Genomic DNA, 18,848 nt, shown 5'->3' with positions numbered 1-18,848 from the left:
ATAGCTTTTGGTCAGTGTAGACCAGAAACACTTGTTTGAAGCACGCAGTGGAATCCTCTCAATCCTTCATATGATCATGTCCTCTGTGACACTGCTTTGGAGCATACTGCATCAAGCCGATTCTTCAGAAAAGATGATTATTGCTGCATCCGCATCTGTTACCACTATTAATCTTGGAGCTACAAAGGTTAGACAATTCATATTTAATATGTAGAGCTCAGAAGTCTGTTTGAGGACCTTCCCAAAGATTATATTCAGAATATGTGAATAATTTGTGTAGTATTTACAGGACCCTGCATAGATTAATTATCAAATAATTTTTAACAGTTTTCCTGGGCTATGGCTGACATGTCACAGAATTTGCCCATTTTTAAGTATACAATTCAGTAATTTTTTTAGTAAATTTACAAAGTTCACAACTTTGTAAATTTTTGAATATATCCTTTACCAGTCCAATTTTTGAATATGTGCTTTACCACAAAGATTCTTCGTGGCCATTTGCACTCACTCCCTGTTCCCATCCCTAATCCCAATCAACCACTAATCTGTTCTCTCCATATATTGATTTGCTTTTTCTGAAAAAGTTCATATAAAGGGAATGATAATATTTGGTCTTTTGTGTCTGGCTTCTTTCACGTGACATATTTTTAAGGTTCATTCATACATGTTAGAACTTTGTTCCTTTTTTTTAGGGCATTTTAAATTGAGATTTTAATATGCAAAGCCCTCCTAGAAAACAATTTAGCAATATGTACAGACAGCTTTAAAGATTTCATAGTCTTTGACCTAGTAATCTACGTTAGGAGTGAATTCTAAGGTAATTGAAATTATACAAAGATGTATATACAAAGTGTTCATTATAGTATTATTTAATGGCAGAAAAAAGAGAGATCCTAAACAATGAATTAGGGAATGTTTAAATTATCCTTTCAGTGTTTCATTACATAGCCACTAATATTCATGGTTTTGAAGAATTCTTACTGGATGGAGAAGGGCTCAAAAGCTCAGTGAAACCGGGGATGTTACATAATTGAACAAATACCGTATTTTCGGTTATATAAAAATGTTATCTGTAGAAAAAGGAATAAAGTTTGCATTTTATCAGTAATTATCTCAGGATGATGGGACTAATTATTGATTTTTAATTTTTTTCTTCCTTGCTTGATATTTTCCAAATGCTGTGCCATGTCAAGTTGTCAAATTGATATCCTTCAATAACCTAATTTTACTCCTAGACCAGACCACCTGGATCTGGGATCCAAGGGAACACATAGGGAATTGGGAGAAGGATAAGGGTGGGAACCATTAGAACATTTGATCTAAGTTTTGATGCTTGGATTAAGCTATACTTTTTATGTTTTGTTTAAATAAAACAGAAGTTGTTTTATAATTATAGAATCCCTCACCTTTTTTTAAAGGACTCTATGTCAAACCTGCTAAGTTGAATTTTATATGTGTTGTGTTTTTCTAGTATCTTTTCACAGTGAATAGACTTGTATTTGGCTGATTGGTAGCGGTCATTTTATAGGATTTGTTTTTCTTTCAGAATTATAGTCATGTTGTAGCCCTTAATGTTATTAAAGTTTCCTCTAGTGTTATTTATATAGTAAAACCTGTAAGTACTATATTATTTCAAAGAAACCAAAAATGCAGTCTAGTTGTAAATGTTTTCATTTTTTTTAAATTTCACTTTCATTTGCTTCAAACTGTTTTAGAACTTGAGACAACAGATTCTTGAATTGTTGGGCCCCATTTCAATGAATCATGGTGTTCACTTTATGGCTGCCATTGCATTTGTGTGGAATGAAAGAAGACAGAATAAAACCACCACCAGGACCAAGGTATGTATTTAGACATTTGGCACTTTTTGTTTTGCATTTGGTGAGTACATGCTAATTTTCACTTCTCCATATATTGCAGTGGTGCTGGGGTAGATTGGAGTGTAAAGCAAAAGTTTGTTGACAGGTTTAGATAAATTGTTGCCTTAATTTCTTTATTGATTAAAATTTGAGGTCAAGGCTAGGTGCAGTGGCTCACACCTGTAATCCCAGCACTTTGGGAGGCTGAGGCAGGCAGATCATGAGGTCAGGAGATCCAGACCAGCCTGGCCAACACAGTGAAACCCCATCTCTACTAAAAATACAAAAATTAGCTGGGCATGGTGGCACACGCCTGTAGTCCCAGCTACTTGGGAGGCTGAGGCAGGAGAATCGCTTAAACCCAGAAGGCGGAAGTTGTGGTGAGCCGAGATCACGCCACTGCACTCCAGCCTGGGCAACAAAGTGAGACCCTGTCTCAAAAAAATAAGTAAATAAAGATAAAAATAAAATTTGAGGTCAAATATAAAAGATATTATGTGGAAATGAAAGGAAATTAGTATGATATTAAAACTAAATAGAAATGGTAATATGGTACAGTATATTTTTTAAGTGCTAGTCATTTAGGGTCCAAAGCAAGGATATGGAGAAAAATTTTCATCTTGACTGTAGTTTATTATGATATGATAATTCAAAGAGTTCTTGTTTCTAAATATAATTTACAATTTTTTTTTTCTACTTTTTTTCATAGAGATGAGGTCTCACTTTGCCGTTGGTCTTAGCTGAGTTATGTATGTGAATTTTGTTGCTTTCTGAGTTTCAAAGCTCAAGAGAAATGCTCTATATTGAAAACAAATCACGGTACATTAGAATAGTAAGGCTATTGTATAACTTACATTTATATAAAAAATATGATTTTTTTCCACCTAACAATTCCTGATTTATTTTTGTGCTTTTACATTTTTAAAGTAATCAAAATAAACATTCACACCATATTACATTATTTGCATGTGAAGATTCAGTAGTAGATAGCACTCACATTGAAAATTTAAATCCTGTACTACTTAGAAGCAGTAAAGAACACTTGATTTAACATGGCATGTTGAAGCCAGGCACAGTGGCTCATAGCTACAGTCCTAGCACTTTGGGAGACCAAGGTGGGAGGATTGCTTGAGGCCAAGAATTCAAGACCTCATGAGACCCTGTCTCTACAAAATATAAAAATAGTGAAGTGTGGTGGCATGTGCCTGTAGACCTAGGTACTCATGAGGCTGAGGCAGGAGGATTATCAGGTATATTATAGCTGATATTATGTAATTCACATAGAGCAATACCTAGCACTTAATAATCACTGTGTAAATATTAGCTATATTATTATTCCTCATATTTAAATAGAGAGCCAAGGATTATCAGTCACATAAAGTCTCTAATGTGATAGACAGACTGAAACAGCTAGATTTTTAAAAGTCAAACAATGCAGGTAACAGAAGAAAATGTAAATAATAATAATGTCCTTCAGCGGGTGAGACCATGAGGTAGAAAGGGAGAGTATAGGAAAGACCATTCCAAAAATTAAAATTTTTCATGGATATTAAAAATTCTTCAGCAGAAACAAAGCAATATTTTTAGGAGGGTTGGAACAGAAAGTGGATAAATACCAGAAATGGAATACAAATTTAAAGATATGGAAAACAGGAGAAAAGAGATAAGAATATTAGAGAAGTGATACTAGAGACCCAGTATCTTTCTGCAGAATTTAAAAACAAGAGGAGAAAAATACAAAGAAATAATACAATAAAATTCCTCAGGAATGAAATAAATACGTTTCCAGATTGTGCGTAGCACTGTGAAAAGAGATCTGCACAAAGATTAGCATGTAATTTCAGAACACTGGAGATAAAGAAGAGATCCTAAAATCTTCTGAAGAAAGAATACTGGTCACATTCAAAAGAATAAAGATGAGATTTGTTAACAGCAACACTGGGAATTTTGATGGGAAGGTAGTTTCAATCCATAATTCTATCTCCAGCCAAACTGTCACTCAGAACATTTTCAGCTATGCGATGTCTCAACAACAACAACAACAACAGCAAGGAAAATTGCTATCAGTTCACTTTTTCGCGGCTACTGGAAGATGTAAGTCCACCAGAGGAGGAATAAACCAAGAATGAAGAAGACGGGAGATCTAAGAAACAGGGGTTCCAACACAAAAGAGACAGCAAGGGGAATCTCTGAGATAATGGTAACAGGAGACATATCAAGATGACACTGTGTAGCAAACCTAGAGAGTATCAACCCAGGGTAGAATAAAAAGACATCTAACAGAAATGTCTCAAGGAAAAAAGAGAGGGAGGAAAAGATACAAATTAATTACCTGAAGTATTTGAATATGTAATTAGAGATTTACAGTTGAAGTATTTAGGGATGAATTTTTAATAGGTGCAGAGAAAATGAAGCAAACAAAGCAATTAGCTCCAGGAAAAACAAAAAGTTGTACCATAAAACAAATACAATGCTAGTACAATACACAGTGCAACCACAGATAATCATGTGAACATTAGATATGGATTTAAATAAAAATACGGTACAACAGTGTTGGCAGGATAGGTAGAAAAGTGTAAGAGAGAGCTACATCTTTGTCTTCCAAAATAATGAATAGATAATGTGTAAAAGAAAATCAGGAAATAGGAAAAATAGTACTGTATGTTATTTAGACAAAATGGAAAAGAACTTAAGGAGTTCAGCATGGTTGCTTTGGGGCATGGGAAGAGATATAGGACAATACCATTTTTTTTTAATAAAGCTTATTGTTCTGTTTTATTTTTTGAGGTGATGAACATGTGTTGATTAGAAAAAAATAAATTTTGACCCTGAGCAACATAGGGAGACCCTGTCTCCACAAAAAATTAAAAAATTATCTGGGCATAGTGGCATGCCTGTGGTCTCAGCTACTCAGGAGGCTGAAGCAAGAGGATCGCTTAAACCTATGAGGTTGAGGCTGCAGTAAACTGTAATTGAGCCACTGCACGCCAGCCTTGGAGACAGAGCAAAACCCCATCTCAAAAAACAAAAAATATATATATATATATAAAAAATAAAAGTAAAATTTGCCTAAAGTAGTCAAGGGACTTGAAGAGGTCTTTAATAAAGGGACTTAAATAGAGGCCAGGGCTGTGTGCGGTGGCTCATGCCTGTAATCCTAGCACTTTGGGGGGCCAAGGCACCAGGATCACTTTGAGCACAGGAGTTTGAGACAAGGCTGAGCAAAATAGCAAGACCTCATCTCTATAAAATCTAAAAAAAGAAGAAGTCATAAAATACTCTCTTAATTCTGTAACTTCCCCTAAAAGACTTATATACACACATACATACATAAATACAATGATTTATTACCTAGGTCATTCCTGCAGCCAGTGAAGAACAGCTTTTATTAGTGGAATTGGTTCGTTCAATCAGTGTCATGAGAGCAGAAACTGTTATCCAGACTGTAAAAGAAGTTTTAAAGCAGCCACCAGCCATAGCCAAGGACAAGGTAAGAAAAAACTCTTCTTCACATGTGTTTACAATTCTGTTTCAGAAATTATGCTGGTAAGATTTTTTTTTGTACAATAATGTCCTTTCAATATAGTACAGATTGCAGAGATGGCTGCATGTGGCCCTCACACTGCTTCAATCAAAACAATTATCAATATTTGTAGTGACTTGCTATTCTGATTATTCAGTAGTCAGTGAAGAGCAGTTAACTGCTCATCTCTTCATATGTTCCTCAAAGGCAGTCAGGGACCATGTGACTAAATTCTCAGGGGAGATTTTTCTGGTCACTTAAAGAACATAAGCCAGAGCTCAAGATTTGCTTCTCTCAGTTGTTGCCATTTTTCACAGCTTCCTTATTGCTTTCTTTTCTGAATGAATCTCTTAACTCTGTGAACTCCCCAAATTTTGCTGTAACCTTAGTTCTAGTCAATGTCATTTCTTGACCATGTGTAATACTGTGCTATGCAAGGGCCACACTATGAAAGACATAGTCTCTGCACACACATTGCTTTGTCTCCAGGCAAAAATAAAAGTCTACAAATTAGGAATATTACGGACTTTTCTACTTTTTCTGCTCTTTGTTCAAGCAATACCAAGAGGTCGTATTTTCTCAGAAAGTATTTACCAGCTACAAACATTAGACTTTGAGCCAAGCCAAAATAGACCTAATCATATCCTTTAAAGAATTATGACATATATCTGAAAATGTTGAATTATGTTTTCCTTTTATCTTGAGTTTCCAAAGGGAGTAAGATGTGTGTGAATAGTCAGTGTCCTTATTAAGCTTTTAATAAAAACTGGGGCATTTGTCATAGGATTTTTAGTTTGTTTTTAGAGTACCTATTTGTGCCAGACATTGAGCTACACATGAGGGATATGAAAACAAATTAGAGCCAATCCACCATCCTGTGCCACCAATCTGTGTCCCCTTATTAAGTTCTGAATCTATTAGACACTTGATTTTTCTTTGTGTGGTAAAACGGGAAACCTTCAAGGAAATAGTTGGGACTAAAAAAGCACAAATTGATAAACGTCAGTGGTCATCAATATCATTCTCCGGCCTCTCATTAATTTCCAAGGGCAGGTGTTTTATTTTTATTATATATTACACTCAACACTATCTTTAATTTAGTGGCTATATTTAAAGCTCTTAGGAATTGATCACAAATTTGAACTACACTAACTGAACAGATATGTGTAATAAGACTTAAATACGCATTTCATTAAAAATCTCAATTCTAATAGCACCAAGCATAAGCTACCTAAAATAGTGTTGATACTTACAGAGTACATGAATCATTTAAAAGTGAGTGGTGGACTGTCAACTTCTGATATATGGAAGGAAAAATTGACAATCTTTCCATTCCTTCCATCTATTTTCAACTTTTAAAATAGCTCTTGTGTTATGAATTTTTCCTACTAAGTGGAAGAGAGCTGCATGGCTCATTAATGAAAAATTTATTATTTTGTTCTTTTAATTTTTTTAATTAAAAATTGGCAGTAAGATACAAAGTTGCAACAATGAAAAAGAAAAGGCAGCATTCTTCACTATAAAATTGATTTCTTTTATTTATAGAAACATCTTTCTTTGGAAGTCTGCATGCTTCAGTTTTTCTATGCTTATATTCAAAGGTAAGATTACTGATATTGATCTCTCCTTACTATGTTGCTAGAAACAGAGAAACATTACTTATGGATATATTAACACAAGTAATGAGTATCTTAATGACTCAGCCATGTATATCCTACAAACCTAAAGACCTAAGGATATTGACGATTCCTAGATAGTAAAACACTGAATTGTGATAAAATCATTTAAACATAAATGAAAAGCTGAACCTATTCGAAACTATGCATATTGCAACTGAATCCATTATTTTGGTATAGGTGAACATACAGTAATTCATTCTGCTTTTTTAATGTTAGGAATGATTACATGAAATATCTTATTTTGCATTTTGCATTTAACTGACCTGTGAACAGAAGTTATGATTTGAGTTTTATAACTTCTTACTCAAGAACCTGACTCTTCATCCTCCTTTATAATTCCATTTTATTCACCAAACTCAGCCTCCATTTGTATTCTATGACTAGCATTATAAGGTCAGGCTACTGAGTGTATTTAAACTGGTTGTGACCTAGAGCAAGGACTACCTAAAATCTGAACTTACATACAGAGAAGTGTTTGGGTTAAGGTCAGACTGAAACAAAGATAGTCTTCATTAGTTTTACAGGTCAAAGACTAATGTTCATTTGACAGCCTTCCATAACATGAGGTAGAGACTTAAAAGGTGAAGGAAAAAGAACTAAGAGGGAAATGGAGAGACGAGGCTAGGGAGTGGGTGACTGTGATATCAGTAGTTAAACTGAGAATTACTGCAGTCGTATTTTACTTTTGAGATCCCATGTGACAAATGGGATTTCAACAGAAAAATGTCTAGATTAAGAAACTGCAGGCTAGGCGTGTTGGCTCTCGCCTGTAATCCCAGCACTTTGGGAGGCCGAGGCGGACGGATCACAAAGTCAGGAGATCAAGACCATACTGGCCAACATGGTGAAACCCCGTCTCTACTAAAAATACAACAATTAGCTGGGCGTGGCGGTGCACGCCTGTGGTCCCAGCTACTCAGGAGGCTGAGGCAGGAGCGAATTGCTTGAACTGGGGAGGTGGAGGCTGCAGTGAGCTGAGATCACGCCACTGCACTCCAGCCTGGGCAACAGAGCAAGACTCCATCTCAAAAAAAAAAAAGAAAAAGAAAAATTGCACTGGGGCCAGATGCAGTGGTTCACGCCCGTAATCCCAACACTAAAGCTTGATCCCAGGAGTTTGAGACCAGCCTGGGCAACATGGTGAAATTCCATCTCTATTTAAAAAAAAAAGAAATTGCATTGATATTTTAACTGTGTTGGTTTACTAATTAATGTTAGTAAAAATGAAGTTTTTAGGAATTTTGTTCTATCATTGTCTGTAAAAATTTAGAGAATGTTCCACAAACTATTAGAAAACCATAGTTTATTGTGGCTTTTGTGTAAACTGTATTATCTTGCAGAATTCCAGTGCCCAATTTAGTGGATAGCTGGGCGTCACTGTTGATACTTCTGAAAGACTCTATACAACTGAGTCTTCCAGCTCCAGGGCAGTTTCTTATACTTGGGTAAGCAATTTCACTTAAATATATTATTTCAAATAAAAGGATAATGTTAATTGTCCTAGTTGCCAAGAATTCATAACAGATGTTTTAGGTGACAGTGATCTCTCTACCTTCTCATAGTATTCTTGAGATGCAAAACTAGATATATAAGGCCTGTTTAAGAAAAAGAAAGTGGGAGGCAGGGTGAGAGGACGAAACAGTCTATGTTTATACATATACAAAATGTAAGTACACTAACATAAAACTGTTACAATAGTAGCTGTTCTGTGGTGGTGGAGAGTGTGGGATGGAAAGGGGAGGGGGTGATGTAGCATGGCTGAAGGGGAACTTCATAGAGGAGGGACACCTGCGCTGGGCCCCAAACCTAAACAGGCTGGGAAAATTTTTCTCTCTGTGTCTTGGAGTTTCCTGCTTTATCTTAATGATTTATATGATTATTTGATAAATGTTAGTCACCCATGACTGCAAGTACTGGGATGTCATAGACAGTCTCAGTTTTTTGCTTGCCATTATTCTTGATTCCTAATAGGTCCCCAGTAAATACCTGATAAGTGGATAGAGGTGGTGGGCACAGAAAGCCTTCTTTATGAAACAGGAAGGGGAAGGGTATTCTGGGGCAAAGTACATTGTCTGGTTTGGTAATAGAGCAGGGCACAAGCAGTGGTATAGTGGAAAATAAGGCTGGGTGAAAAAGGGAGATGGGAGCTAGATGGGGCAGGATCTTGAATTTTATTTTAAAGAATATGGTCTTGAAAGGGAGTGGGAGAGGTTGCAGGTTTTTGAGGAGAGACACGATTGGCATGTTAGTAGTAGGCTAGATCAGAGGGGAAAGAGGCTAGACTAGGAATTCTGTTTCAAGTGGGAAGTGTGGGGATGGTTTCAACTATTGATGGGATTGAAAGAACAGGATGAAGAAGGAGAAGAGGGCAGCAAAGGAGATAGAAAGGGAAGTATCAAAAAGTTAGAAGAAAACCAGGCATTTAATTGTTCCAGAACCAAAGGGAGGTTAAGAGGGCATGGTTAACACCTTCAGAGAGGTTAAGGAAGGTGAGGAATAATAAAAGGCTATGTTTGTTGACAATCTGGACAGGCATCCTGATTATCTAATCACCAATGATCTGATGATTTAGGAGAGAGGGTTTGTAGAGGTAGAAGCACAGATGTGTTAACAGCAAATGCTTAGTGTGGGAAAGTAAGTGTTGATTCCTCTTTGAGGATATTTGATCATGAAAAGAAAGAAAGAAGCCACGTGCGGTGGCTCATGCCTACAATTCCAGCACTTTGGGATGCTGAAGCAAGAGGATTGCTTGAGCCTGGGAGTTCAAGACCAGCCTAGGCAACATAGGGAGACCCTGTCTCTACAAAACATTTAAAAATTAGCCAGGCGTGGTCACACGTGCCTGTAGTCCCAGCTACACAGGAGTTGTCATAAGGTTCAGAGAGGGAATGTATGTACAGTTGTTGGAATCATCACCAAATAACCCTGCTGGCTAATTTCATCAAAAAATTAAGTTCATTTGTTATGATCTGTAGCTGTTCCCCTCCAATATTTTACTGTTTCCTCACATGCCTTTTCTTCCTTTCAGAATGAAGGATCCTCTTCTTTTTCAACATGTGCATATTCTGAATGTTAAAACTAAAAGTTGGAAGTTGAACATTTTCAGTTATACTAGAAACTCAATTTCCTTTTAAAATTTGTCAGTTTACCTTTTTGCCAACCATTGTACTGATCCTTTAAAATTACCTAATTAAAAAGAAGTTGATGAAGGTTGCTCTTTAGTTTCATTTTACATATTAGTTTGGAAGTAATTGTGCATATATTTTATCTTTTAAAAAATCATGTCAGAGTGAATATTGAGTAGACTCTTAGCAAATAATGAAAATGGAAATTTTTTTCTTCATGGACTATTTTTAATGTGTTATGGTAAGAAATCATTTCTAGGTTACAATTTAGGATTTTTTAAACTTTTCTGTTTATATATAAAACACATATGGAAAAATATACAAATAGTATACAACTCTACAAATGCAAAGTTTGTAAAAAGCAGGCATACCACTATATCATTACAAACTTAAATTAAGAAACAAAACACCGTATGTCCCTCTGCACCTCTCCCAGTTACTATTCTTTTCTTTCCCCAAATGTAACCACTAGTCTAACACCAAAGATGGATTTCGCCTTGTTTTTGAACTATAAGTATATATAAATATTTTGTGTCTGGCTTCTTTTGTTCAACATAATGTTTATGAGATTCATTCATGTAATTATAATATCTGTAATTTATTTTCATTGTTGTTTAGTGTTTGAGCATTCTGCAATTTGTTTTTTCTTTGATATGGGATCCTGCCATCTTGCCAGGTTTCCCAGGCCAGAGTGCAGTGGTTATTCACAGCATGATCATAGCACACTGCAGCCTTGGTCTCAAGCAATTATCCTGCCTTAGCCTACCAAGTAGCTGGAACTACAGGCATGCACCACCATGCCTGGCCACATTCCACAATTTATCTTTTCTGCCCTTGCTGGACATTTGGGTTCCTTCCACTTTGGGGCTCTTACAAATAATACTGCTTTGAGCATCCTTATACAGTGTCTTTTAATGAATATGTTTATGAATTTCAGTTGAGTCATAGGATATATACATATATTAAATATTTAAAATGGAAATCAAGAGCATTAAGCCACTTAACTCATGGTGAGAAATTAGATCACATTAGTTTCTTTTAGACTGATATTTCCCGTTTCTGTTTTCTCTTTATCCCTTTTAGGGTTCTGAATGAGTTTATTATGAAAAACCCTAGTTTGGAAAATAAGAAAGACCAAAGAGACCTTCAGGTAAGGCAGTCTGAGTTAAGAGCTGTTGTCAAAAGTGTTTCTCAGTGCACTCAATTTGAAAATGAGAGAGTCAAATAAGATAAACTGAAGTTTCTTTCAACTCTGAACATTCTATGGGAATCAGTAATGTCTATTGTAAAATATCTATGATCAGAAATATAAACTACAGAAGTTCATAACTAGTGTGCACGTGTGTACATATGTAGTTCTTATTTTTTTTAGGATGTAACTCACAAAATAGTGGATGCAATTGGTGTAATTGCTGGTTCTTCTCTGGAACAAACAACGTGGCTGCGACGAAATCTTGAAGTTAAGCCTTCTCCCAAAATAATGGTAGATGGAACCAATTTGGAATCTGATGTTGAAGGTATTCATTTAGGTTTATTATCTGTAAGCAGGCATATATTTACTAAGAAATCATTTTGCCTAGCACTATAAGTACCACAAATTTATCCCTTTTCTCGTGTATAACAAATAACTTTTTTTCAGTGGGAATTATATATACACGTACATATATACGTGTATATACACACACATACACACACATATACACATATAAACTTTGTTTTCAGTGGGAACTAGCCATATCTTTAATTTTCTCTTATTTATAGATATGTTATCACCTGCAATGGAAACCGCAAACATAACTCCTTCTGTATACAGTGTCCATGCATTGACATTACTCTCTGAGGTAAATATTAAGCTTTTTCACATGAACTCTCAAGTAGACTGTTTCATTATTAAAAATTAGCAAGTAATTTTTATAGAGAAATTTATAATTTGAGAAACTATTTTGTGCTTCTAGAAATCACTATATAGAATTAACAAATACAAAGTTTTGGCCTTTTATGTATTTGGATTAGTTTGCCAAACGTTAGTGATAAATTTAGATATTGCTCCCCTTCTCCATGTCCTTTTTTTTTTTTTTTTTTTTGAGATGAAGTTTCACTCTTGTTGCCCAGGCTGGAGTCAAGTGGTGTGATCTCGGCTCACTGCAACCTCTGCCTCCCAGGCTCAAGCTATTCTCCTCCCTCAGCCTCCTAAGTAGTTGAGACTACGGGTGTGCACCACCACACCCAGCTAATTTTTGTATTTTTAGGAGAGACAGGGTTTCACCAAGTTGGCCAGGCTGGTCTAGAACTCCTGACCTCAGGTAATCTGCCCACCTCAGCTTCCCAAAGTGCTGAGGTTACAGGCATGAGCCACCGCACCCAGCATGGGGAGAAGTGAAGGTGATCTAAAGCCTGCCACTATAATGTATTTTACAATTTACCAAACATTTCTATGTACATTGTCTGACAGGCTCTTTTTTATATCCTATTATACACGTGCCATTTTGTTTCCTCTTTGCAGATGTGGATAGTGACCTTTACAAGATCCGAACAATAGGACTATGGCCAAATATCTGTTAATTGACAGTTTTGGAATTTGAACAGTCCAGTTAAATTGTTTGGTTTTTTTTTCTAAACTACATTTTAGCTGTTAGGGATAAAAGAATACTGTAGTTTCTAGTACTAAATTCACTGTTTACTCACTGTCACAGAAGGTTCTTGAACTCTTTTCTTTTTTGTACTTCCCTATCTCAGTTGGAAATGGCAAGATTTGCCCATATTTATATCCTATAGTAACAATGTACAAAAAACCAGATGGTGGAAAAACTTATTAACATAAAAATGATTCAGGAAGATTTAATTTTAAATTTTTCTAATTTTAAGTAGTCTAGGTTTTCTAACAAACTGAAAATCAGTACCTTGGGATGACATCAGTTTCACCTCATATGTTACTCTTCATTTTTTGTTTTTATAGGTTTTGGCTCATCTTTTGGATATGGTTTTCTATAGTGATGAAAAGGAGCGGGTTATTCCTTTACTTGTAAATATTATGCATTATGTTGTGCCCTACCTCAGAAATCACAGGTACTATTATTATTTAAATAGTTTTTTAAATTAATTTCATCGCCTGCTAGAAACAAGTTCTGTTCCCTTATTGCCATTTCTAGAATTATTACAAAATGACATTTTTACCTTGAATTATAATTATTTTTTAAAAATGCATATAATATTTTTCTTATGGTGCTTTTTATTTCATATCTTCATGTCACTGTCTTAGGCAAATGTGAACATTTATGTATAACTTGATAGGATGTTTAAAGTTAGGACATATAGGTTAAGATGGTTTTTCTTCCTTGTAGTGCACATAATGCCCCTAGTTATCGAGCTTGTGTCCAGCTGCTCAGCAGTCTTAGTGGGTATCAGTACACACGGAGAGCTTGGAAAAAAGAAGCTTTTGACCTCTTTATGGATCCCAGTTTCTTTCAGATGGATGCCTCTTGTGTTAATCAGTAAGTTGTCCTCTCGTTTGTATTCAGTATGATAATGCACCTCACAGTCTGTTGATATCAGCTACTCCCCTGGAAAGTTAGAATACTGTTCTTTAACAGTAACAACATAATCTTAATTACATGTAATCCTTATCTCTTTCAGTTGGAGAGCAATTATGGACAATCTGATGACACATGATAAAACAACATTTAGAGATTTGATGAGTGAGTATTATGGGATGACAATCCAAGTTCTTTCCTGTACATGATTCCTTCTTTCTGTTTACTTTTACTCTTTTCTGGAGACTAGGAGACTACTGAATGAGCTCTTTGTCAAGGGTCGGTGGGGATATATGCTCTAGAGAAAGCACACTACTTTCTATATGCTATGGGAATATAATCTTAAAATTTACAACTTAAGTGATAAATAATAAGTAAAACTATTTGTCCTTTTGCAGCTACTAGTGGAAGGAAGGGTCCATGTCTAATTATTTCCTCATCACACAGCATCATACCCAGCACATAACAGCACTCAATAAATAATTATTCAGTGAATGAGAAACTGACAGATGGTGAAGTGAAAAAGGCAGGCAGTTGAATCCACCTTATCAGACAAGTCACTTTAAATATCTGGGGCTCTGTTTATTTCATCTGAAGGAAGAAAGGTGCCAAGAAGGGCAGAATCACCCCACATCCCCTCTTTCTACTCTTATCTTGATTGGTTTTATAGTTTAGGATTCCATTTAGAATTTCATCTGAAGAAAAGAGTTTTAAAAAACGTTTGAAAGTTATCAAACTTAAATAGCAGTGACATTGTATGATTCTGTAGTATTTTTTAACAAATTCTTTAGCCAAAGCTACAGTTTTCTCATTTGGAAAAAGGGCAGAATATCTGTTTTATCTTCATAGGATTGTTTTAAGGTTCAGATTAATCCATTCAACAAATGTTTATTAAAAGACAACAGTGGGCCCCTCATTGCACTAACCTTAATCAAATTTTAAAAGTTGTGAAGGAAATAAAATAGGGCAATGTGTGATGGATTTTAAATAACAGCTAAACAGCTCATATACAAGGTGAAACTAAAGAAGCCAACCATGAGAAGGCCTAGGGTCAAAATATTCCAGGAATAGGGAACAAAAATCACAAAGGTTGGCTGGGCGCAGTGGCTCACACCTGTAATCCTAGCACTTTGACAGGCCAAGGCAGAAGAATTGTTTGAGGCCAGGAGTTTGAGACCAACCTGGACAAAATAGCAAGACCCCAGCTCTACAAAACAAAAATTTTAATTGGCCAAATGTGGTATGTACCTGTAGTCTCAGCTACGCAGGAGGCAGGAGGATTGCTTGAGCCCAGATGGTTGAGGCTGCAGTGAGCCATGATTGTGCCCACTGCACTTCAGCCTGGGTGACAGAGCAAGATACCATCTCGAAGAAAAATACAAATAAATTGCAAAAGTCTTGGGATGCAAGCACACTTGGTGCATTGAGGGAATGACAAGACAATGTGGCTACAGCAGAATGAGTCGAGGGTGAGTAATGACTTGAGGAAGGAGAGGTACGTAGGCAAGGCTATACCAGAAAGTATTTTTAAAGTAACAAGAAGGATTTAAGCAGATGGCCTCAAATATTAAAGGGTTTCCTCAGGGTTTTATATAAATGGTATTATTAGTGGTTTTACCTTCTAAAACCTACAGTTCTAAATTTTCCCCTCTCCATCAAAACTCCTACCATTTTGGTCCTCTGGCTTACGTATGCTGGATCTGTTTGCCAGCCTGTCTACCCCAGAGAGGGGCATCAAGTTTTGTACCCCAAGCTCCTCTCAGTTTTGGATGTCATAGAGCATATAGCTATTTTTTAAAACAACAGAATAATCTTTCTTCAAATGACAGTGTCACAGTCTCTTTCACTTGCTTTTTCAGCACGCGTAGCAGTGGCTCAAAGCAGTTCACTTAATCTCTTTGCAAACCGTGATGTGGAGCTAGAACAGAGAGCCATGCTTCTTAAAAGATTAGCATTTGCTATTTTTAGCAGTGAAATTGACCAGTACCAGAAATATCTTCCAGATATACAAGGTAAAAAATGAAAAACCCTTTATCTTCTCTAACTATAGGATTTTGGTTCCTTAGAAAATACTTCTCTAAATTCTAAGTTGGGGTAAAATATATCAAGTGTAGATCAATTGGGAATTAGAAATTTTTCTACTGAAACAACGAAAATTATCAATGCCAGCATCTAAAAGAAATCATCACTGAGTTGTAGGACTTGCCTAAATGTGGTCTCTATTTTATTGTTTAGTTCAAATTTCTTAGGAATTCATGTTTGAAGATGAGGTATAAGATGATTTTGCTGCAGGCAGGCATGTTAGCATGTTCTCCTTGTCGAGAAGAATTTGTGTACTCTGAGAAGACCAAAATACAAGGTAAAGCCAGGAAATTGTGGCTAGAAGTAACACCTGGAGATCTGTAATTTGGGAACTGCAAGGGGGATTATGTAATATTTTTGGTAACTTCATTAAGCGGGTTTGGTGACCTTCTGTGTCCAGAAGGTTATCAGTACACACATCATCACCCTGTACCACCAAATAGCTCCACAATGGGGATTTATCCAGAACAGAATTATTTGCTGCTCGAGTCAGCGTACTCTAAAGCCTCTAGCCTCAGGAGCCAACATGGGAACATTATAGTTGTCACTCTCTAGGGAGAATTTTCTTTTCTCCCAGAAGACAAATGATTCCTAATTTCAGATATACAAAATGTACAATATTTGTCCCTATAATTTTTTTTTTGTTTAAGTTGACTAGATCAGTGCTACTGAAAGTATGGTCCATGGACCAGTAACCAGTCTGTTATCCCATCCATAAGTACAAAAATTTAGAGTAAACATTTTAAACTTTGATTTGCTATTTGACAGAATCTGCTTAATAAGAAAATGACATTTGTATTCTATGTATCTTTGTTTAATTGGAGTTTTCTTATTCATTATTTTATGAAAATATCTCCAACAGTTTGGAATTTTGTTTAAGTTTATCCTTTACTACAGATAGTTTGAGAGTACTGGACCAGATGATATAGAAAGTTTTATGTGATAAAGATTATTTAGTTACTGAAAATGCTCTGCATTTCTTTCAGAGAGATTGGTCGAGAGTCTCCGTTTGCCACAGGTGCCAACTCTCCATTCTCAAGTGTTCCTGTTTTTCAGAGTATTACTTTTAAGAATGTCTCCCCAACATCTTACCTCACTCTGGCCTACCATGATTACAGAACTTGTGAGTTAATTTTAATTCAGTCAGGTTATAAATCTAAATGATAAAACAGTGATTAGTTTCCATGTGCTTACTAGACACAACAAATATTGGGAGAGAATTGAGCTGTAGTTAAACCAGTTACTGATACTTTTTTACAGTTGAAAATAGTAAAACAAGTCAGATTCCATTTCCGTACAGCTTAAATTTACAAATAGGCAACACAGATGGATGGCCAGCTCCTTGTGAATGATTACTTTCTTGGATCTGGTTTAGTGTTTAGTTTGTACTACACTACATTTTTAACTCTGTCAAGGCCTACCATCCTGACAATAGCAGCTGGACCTATTTACAATAGCTGTAGCAATACCTCTAGTGATCGAGATGGCCGAGCTGGATTTAACTGCTCTGACATATTACATATACTCACTCTTGAAGTGCAGCACCTACCCCAGTTAAACTTGCTTCAGAGAGACTTTCACAGAGATTTTGTAACCTATCAAACAGTAAAACCTTCTCAGGTCCCGCCTATACCCTTCTGTTCCCCTCCTCAAACCATACCCAGTCATCCTCATCCTCATCCTCATCAGAATGATTTGGGGAGTTAGGAAAGAGGAATGGGTAAAGAAAGGAAAAGGAATCTATCTCTCTGAAAATCTAGCTTTATAGTTTCCCTGCAAATATAATTGCTTTAATATTTCTTTTATTTTTCCTTTTTTTTTTTTTTTTTGAGATGGAGTCTCGCTGTGTCGCCCAGGCTGGAGTGCAGTGGCACGATCTCAGGTCACTGCAAGCTCCGCCTCCTGGGTTCAGGCCATTCTCCTGCCTCAGCCTCCCAAGTAGGTGGGACTACAGGTGCCTGCCACCATGCCCAGCTAATTTTGTTTTGTATTTTTAGTAGAGATGGGGTTTCAGAGTGTTAGCCAGGAGGGTCTCGATCTCCTGACCTTGTGATCTGCCCACCACAGCCTCCCAAAGTGCTGGGGTTACAGGCATGAGCCACCACACCTGGCCTATTTTTCCTTTTTTAATAACTGTAACTCTGTTCCATAATCACTAAAAACAAAAGCTCGCCTTCATCTCACTGGATTTCACCAAATGATTAGCAAGCAATTTCATCAAGATTTAGCTCTATGTGGCTAAATTTGCAGTTTTACCTTCAGAAACTAACTATAACTTAAAAGATTCTGAAAATGTATTCTAAAATTTGTGTTAATGAAAATACAACTTAAAGATAACTTGAAAGGATTAAATATCCAGTTTAAACATTTAACATTTATTTCACTTATTTCACCATTTTCAGGTACAAGTATTTTTACTGATGGAGCAGGAACTCACTGCTGATGAAGATATTTCACGGTAATATGTAATTTAAATATATTCTTGTCCATTTTTTAATATCCTAAAATTATTCAGAATATTACTCAGCATCTAGGATAATATAGATAGTATTTTTTTGAATACTTATTTATTATTATGTAATTGATTACATTTGGATATAATGTAATTTCACTTATTCCTTAAGCACTTTAGATTGGATTAAGCCATCAGCATTCATTGCCTTGGTCCTCTAGACACAAATTTAATTTAAAGCAGTACAGTATTGTTTCAGCTGCATGAGCCAGGCTGGTTTTGGTAAGTCAGATCTGGTCTCTGAAATATTGCAATATATAGCCAACTCTGTTATGGTAGGTAACCTGGAACCAGGCTATCCATATGTGCAGATCTTCCAGATGGTCCCAATTTAATGTACTTTTACTCTTTTTAATAGAGGCAGTTTATTAATGTATGACTAAATATAATTTTTTATTTACACAAATTTGTAGATTGAAAAGTTCCTTTAAGACCAAGTTTCTTGAATATATTTTCTTCTTCAGTAGTAGATTTATAAAAAGGATCTCCTGTACTAATAACTGTTTATTATTATAGAGAACTTTCTCATCTTTGCAGA

General features: G+C 35.9%; 2 protein-coding genes across 11 annotated transcripts in view; one reads left to right on the top strand and one right to left on the bottom strand.

Annotated features, from left to right (window-relative positions):
* DOP1A (DOP1 leucine zipper like protein A) overlaps nt 1-18,848 on the top strand; it is a 105,816-nt gene that overhangs the window by 77,689 nt on the left and 9,279 nt on the right. For all 9 annotated transcript variants that reach the window (XM_077999698.1, XM_077999696.1, XM_077999699.1 and 6 more), the window contains 14 exons: nt 5-187; nt 1,716-1,841; nt 5,215-5,349; nt 6,928-6,983; nt 8,402-8,506; nt 11,270-11,336; nt 11,559-11,703; nt 11,948-12,027; nt 13,143-13,252; nt 13,528-13,677; nt 13,820-13,881; nt 15,576-15,728; nt 16,785-16,921; nt 18,201-18,256. In XM_077999698.1, the coding sequence (XP_077855824.1) occupies nt 5-187; nt 1,716-1,841; nt 5,215-5,349; nt 6,928-6,983; nt 8,402-8,506; nt 11,270-11,336; nt 11,559-11,703; nt 11,948-12,027; nt 13,143-13,252; nt 13,528-13,677; nt 13,820-13,881; nt 15,576-15,728; nt 16,785-16,921; nt 18,201-18,256 (1,565 nt within the window). The remainder of the gene's footprint in view (nt 1-4; nt 188-1,715; nt 1,842-5,214; nt 5,350-6,927; nt 6,984-8,401; nt 8,507-11,269; nt 11,337-11,558; nt 11,704-11,947; nt 12,028-13,142; nt 13,253-13,527; nt 13,678-13,819; nt 13,882-15,575; nt 15,729-16,784; nt 16,922-18,200; nt 18,257-18,848) is intronic.
* Nucleotides 10,393-18,848, bottom strand: part of PGM3 (phosphoglucomutase 3) — a 43,051-nt gene continuing 34,595 nt past the window's right edge. The window contains exon 15 of one of the 2 annotated variants that reach the window (XR_013416308.1): nt 10,393-11,724. The gene's annotated coding sequence lies outside the window, so the exon portion shown is untranslated. Of the gene's footprint in view, nt 11,725-13,397; nt 13,747-18,848 lie in introns of those variants that run through there. The other variant, XR_001444335.3, reaches the window with a different exon arrangement.

This window comes from Macaca mulatta, chromosome 4, assembly GCF_049350105.2.
Source record: "Macaca mulatta isolate MMU2019108-1 chromosome 4, T2T-MMU8v2.0, whole genome shotgun sequence".
Lineage (NCBI taxonomy): Eukaryota > Metazoa > Chordata > Mammalia > Primates > Cercopithecidae > Macaca > Macaca mulatta.
The sequence above is the reverse complement of the archived record's forward strand: the minus strand, read 5'-3'. Positions and strand labels throughout refer to the sequence as shown.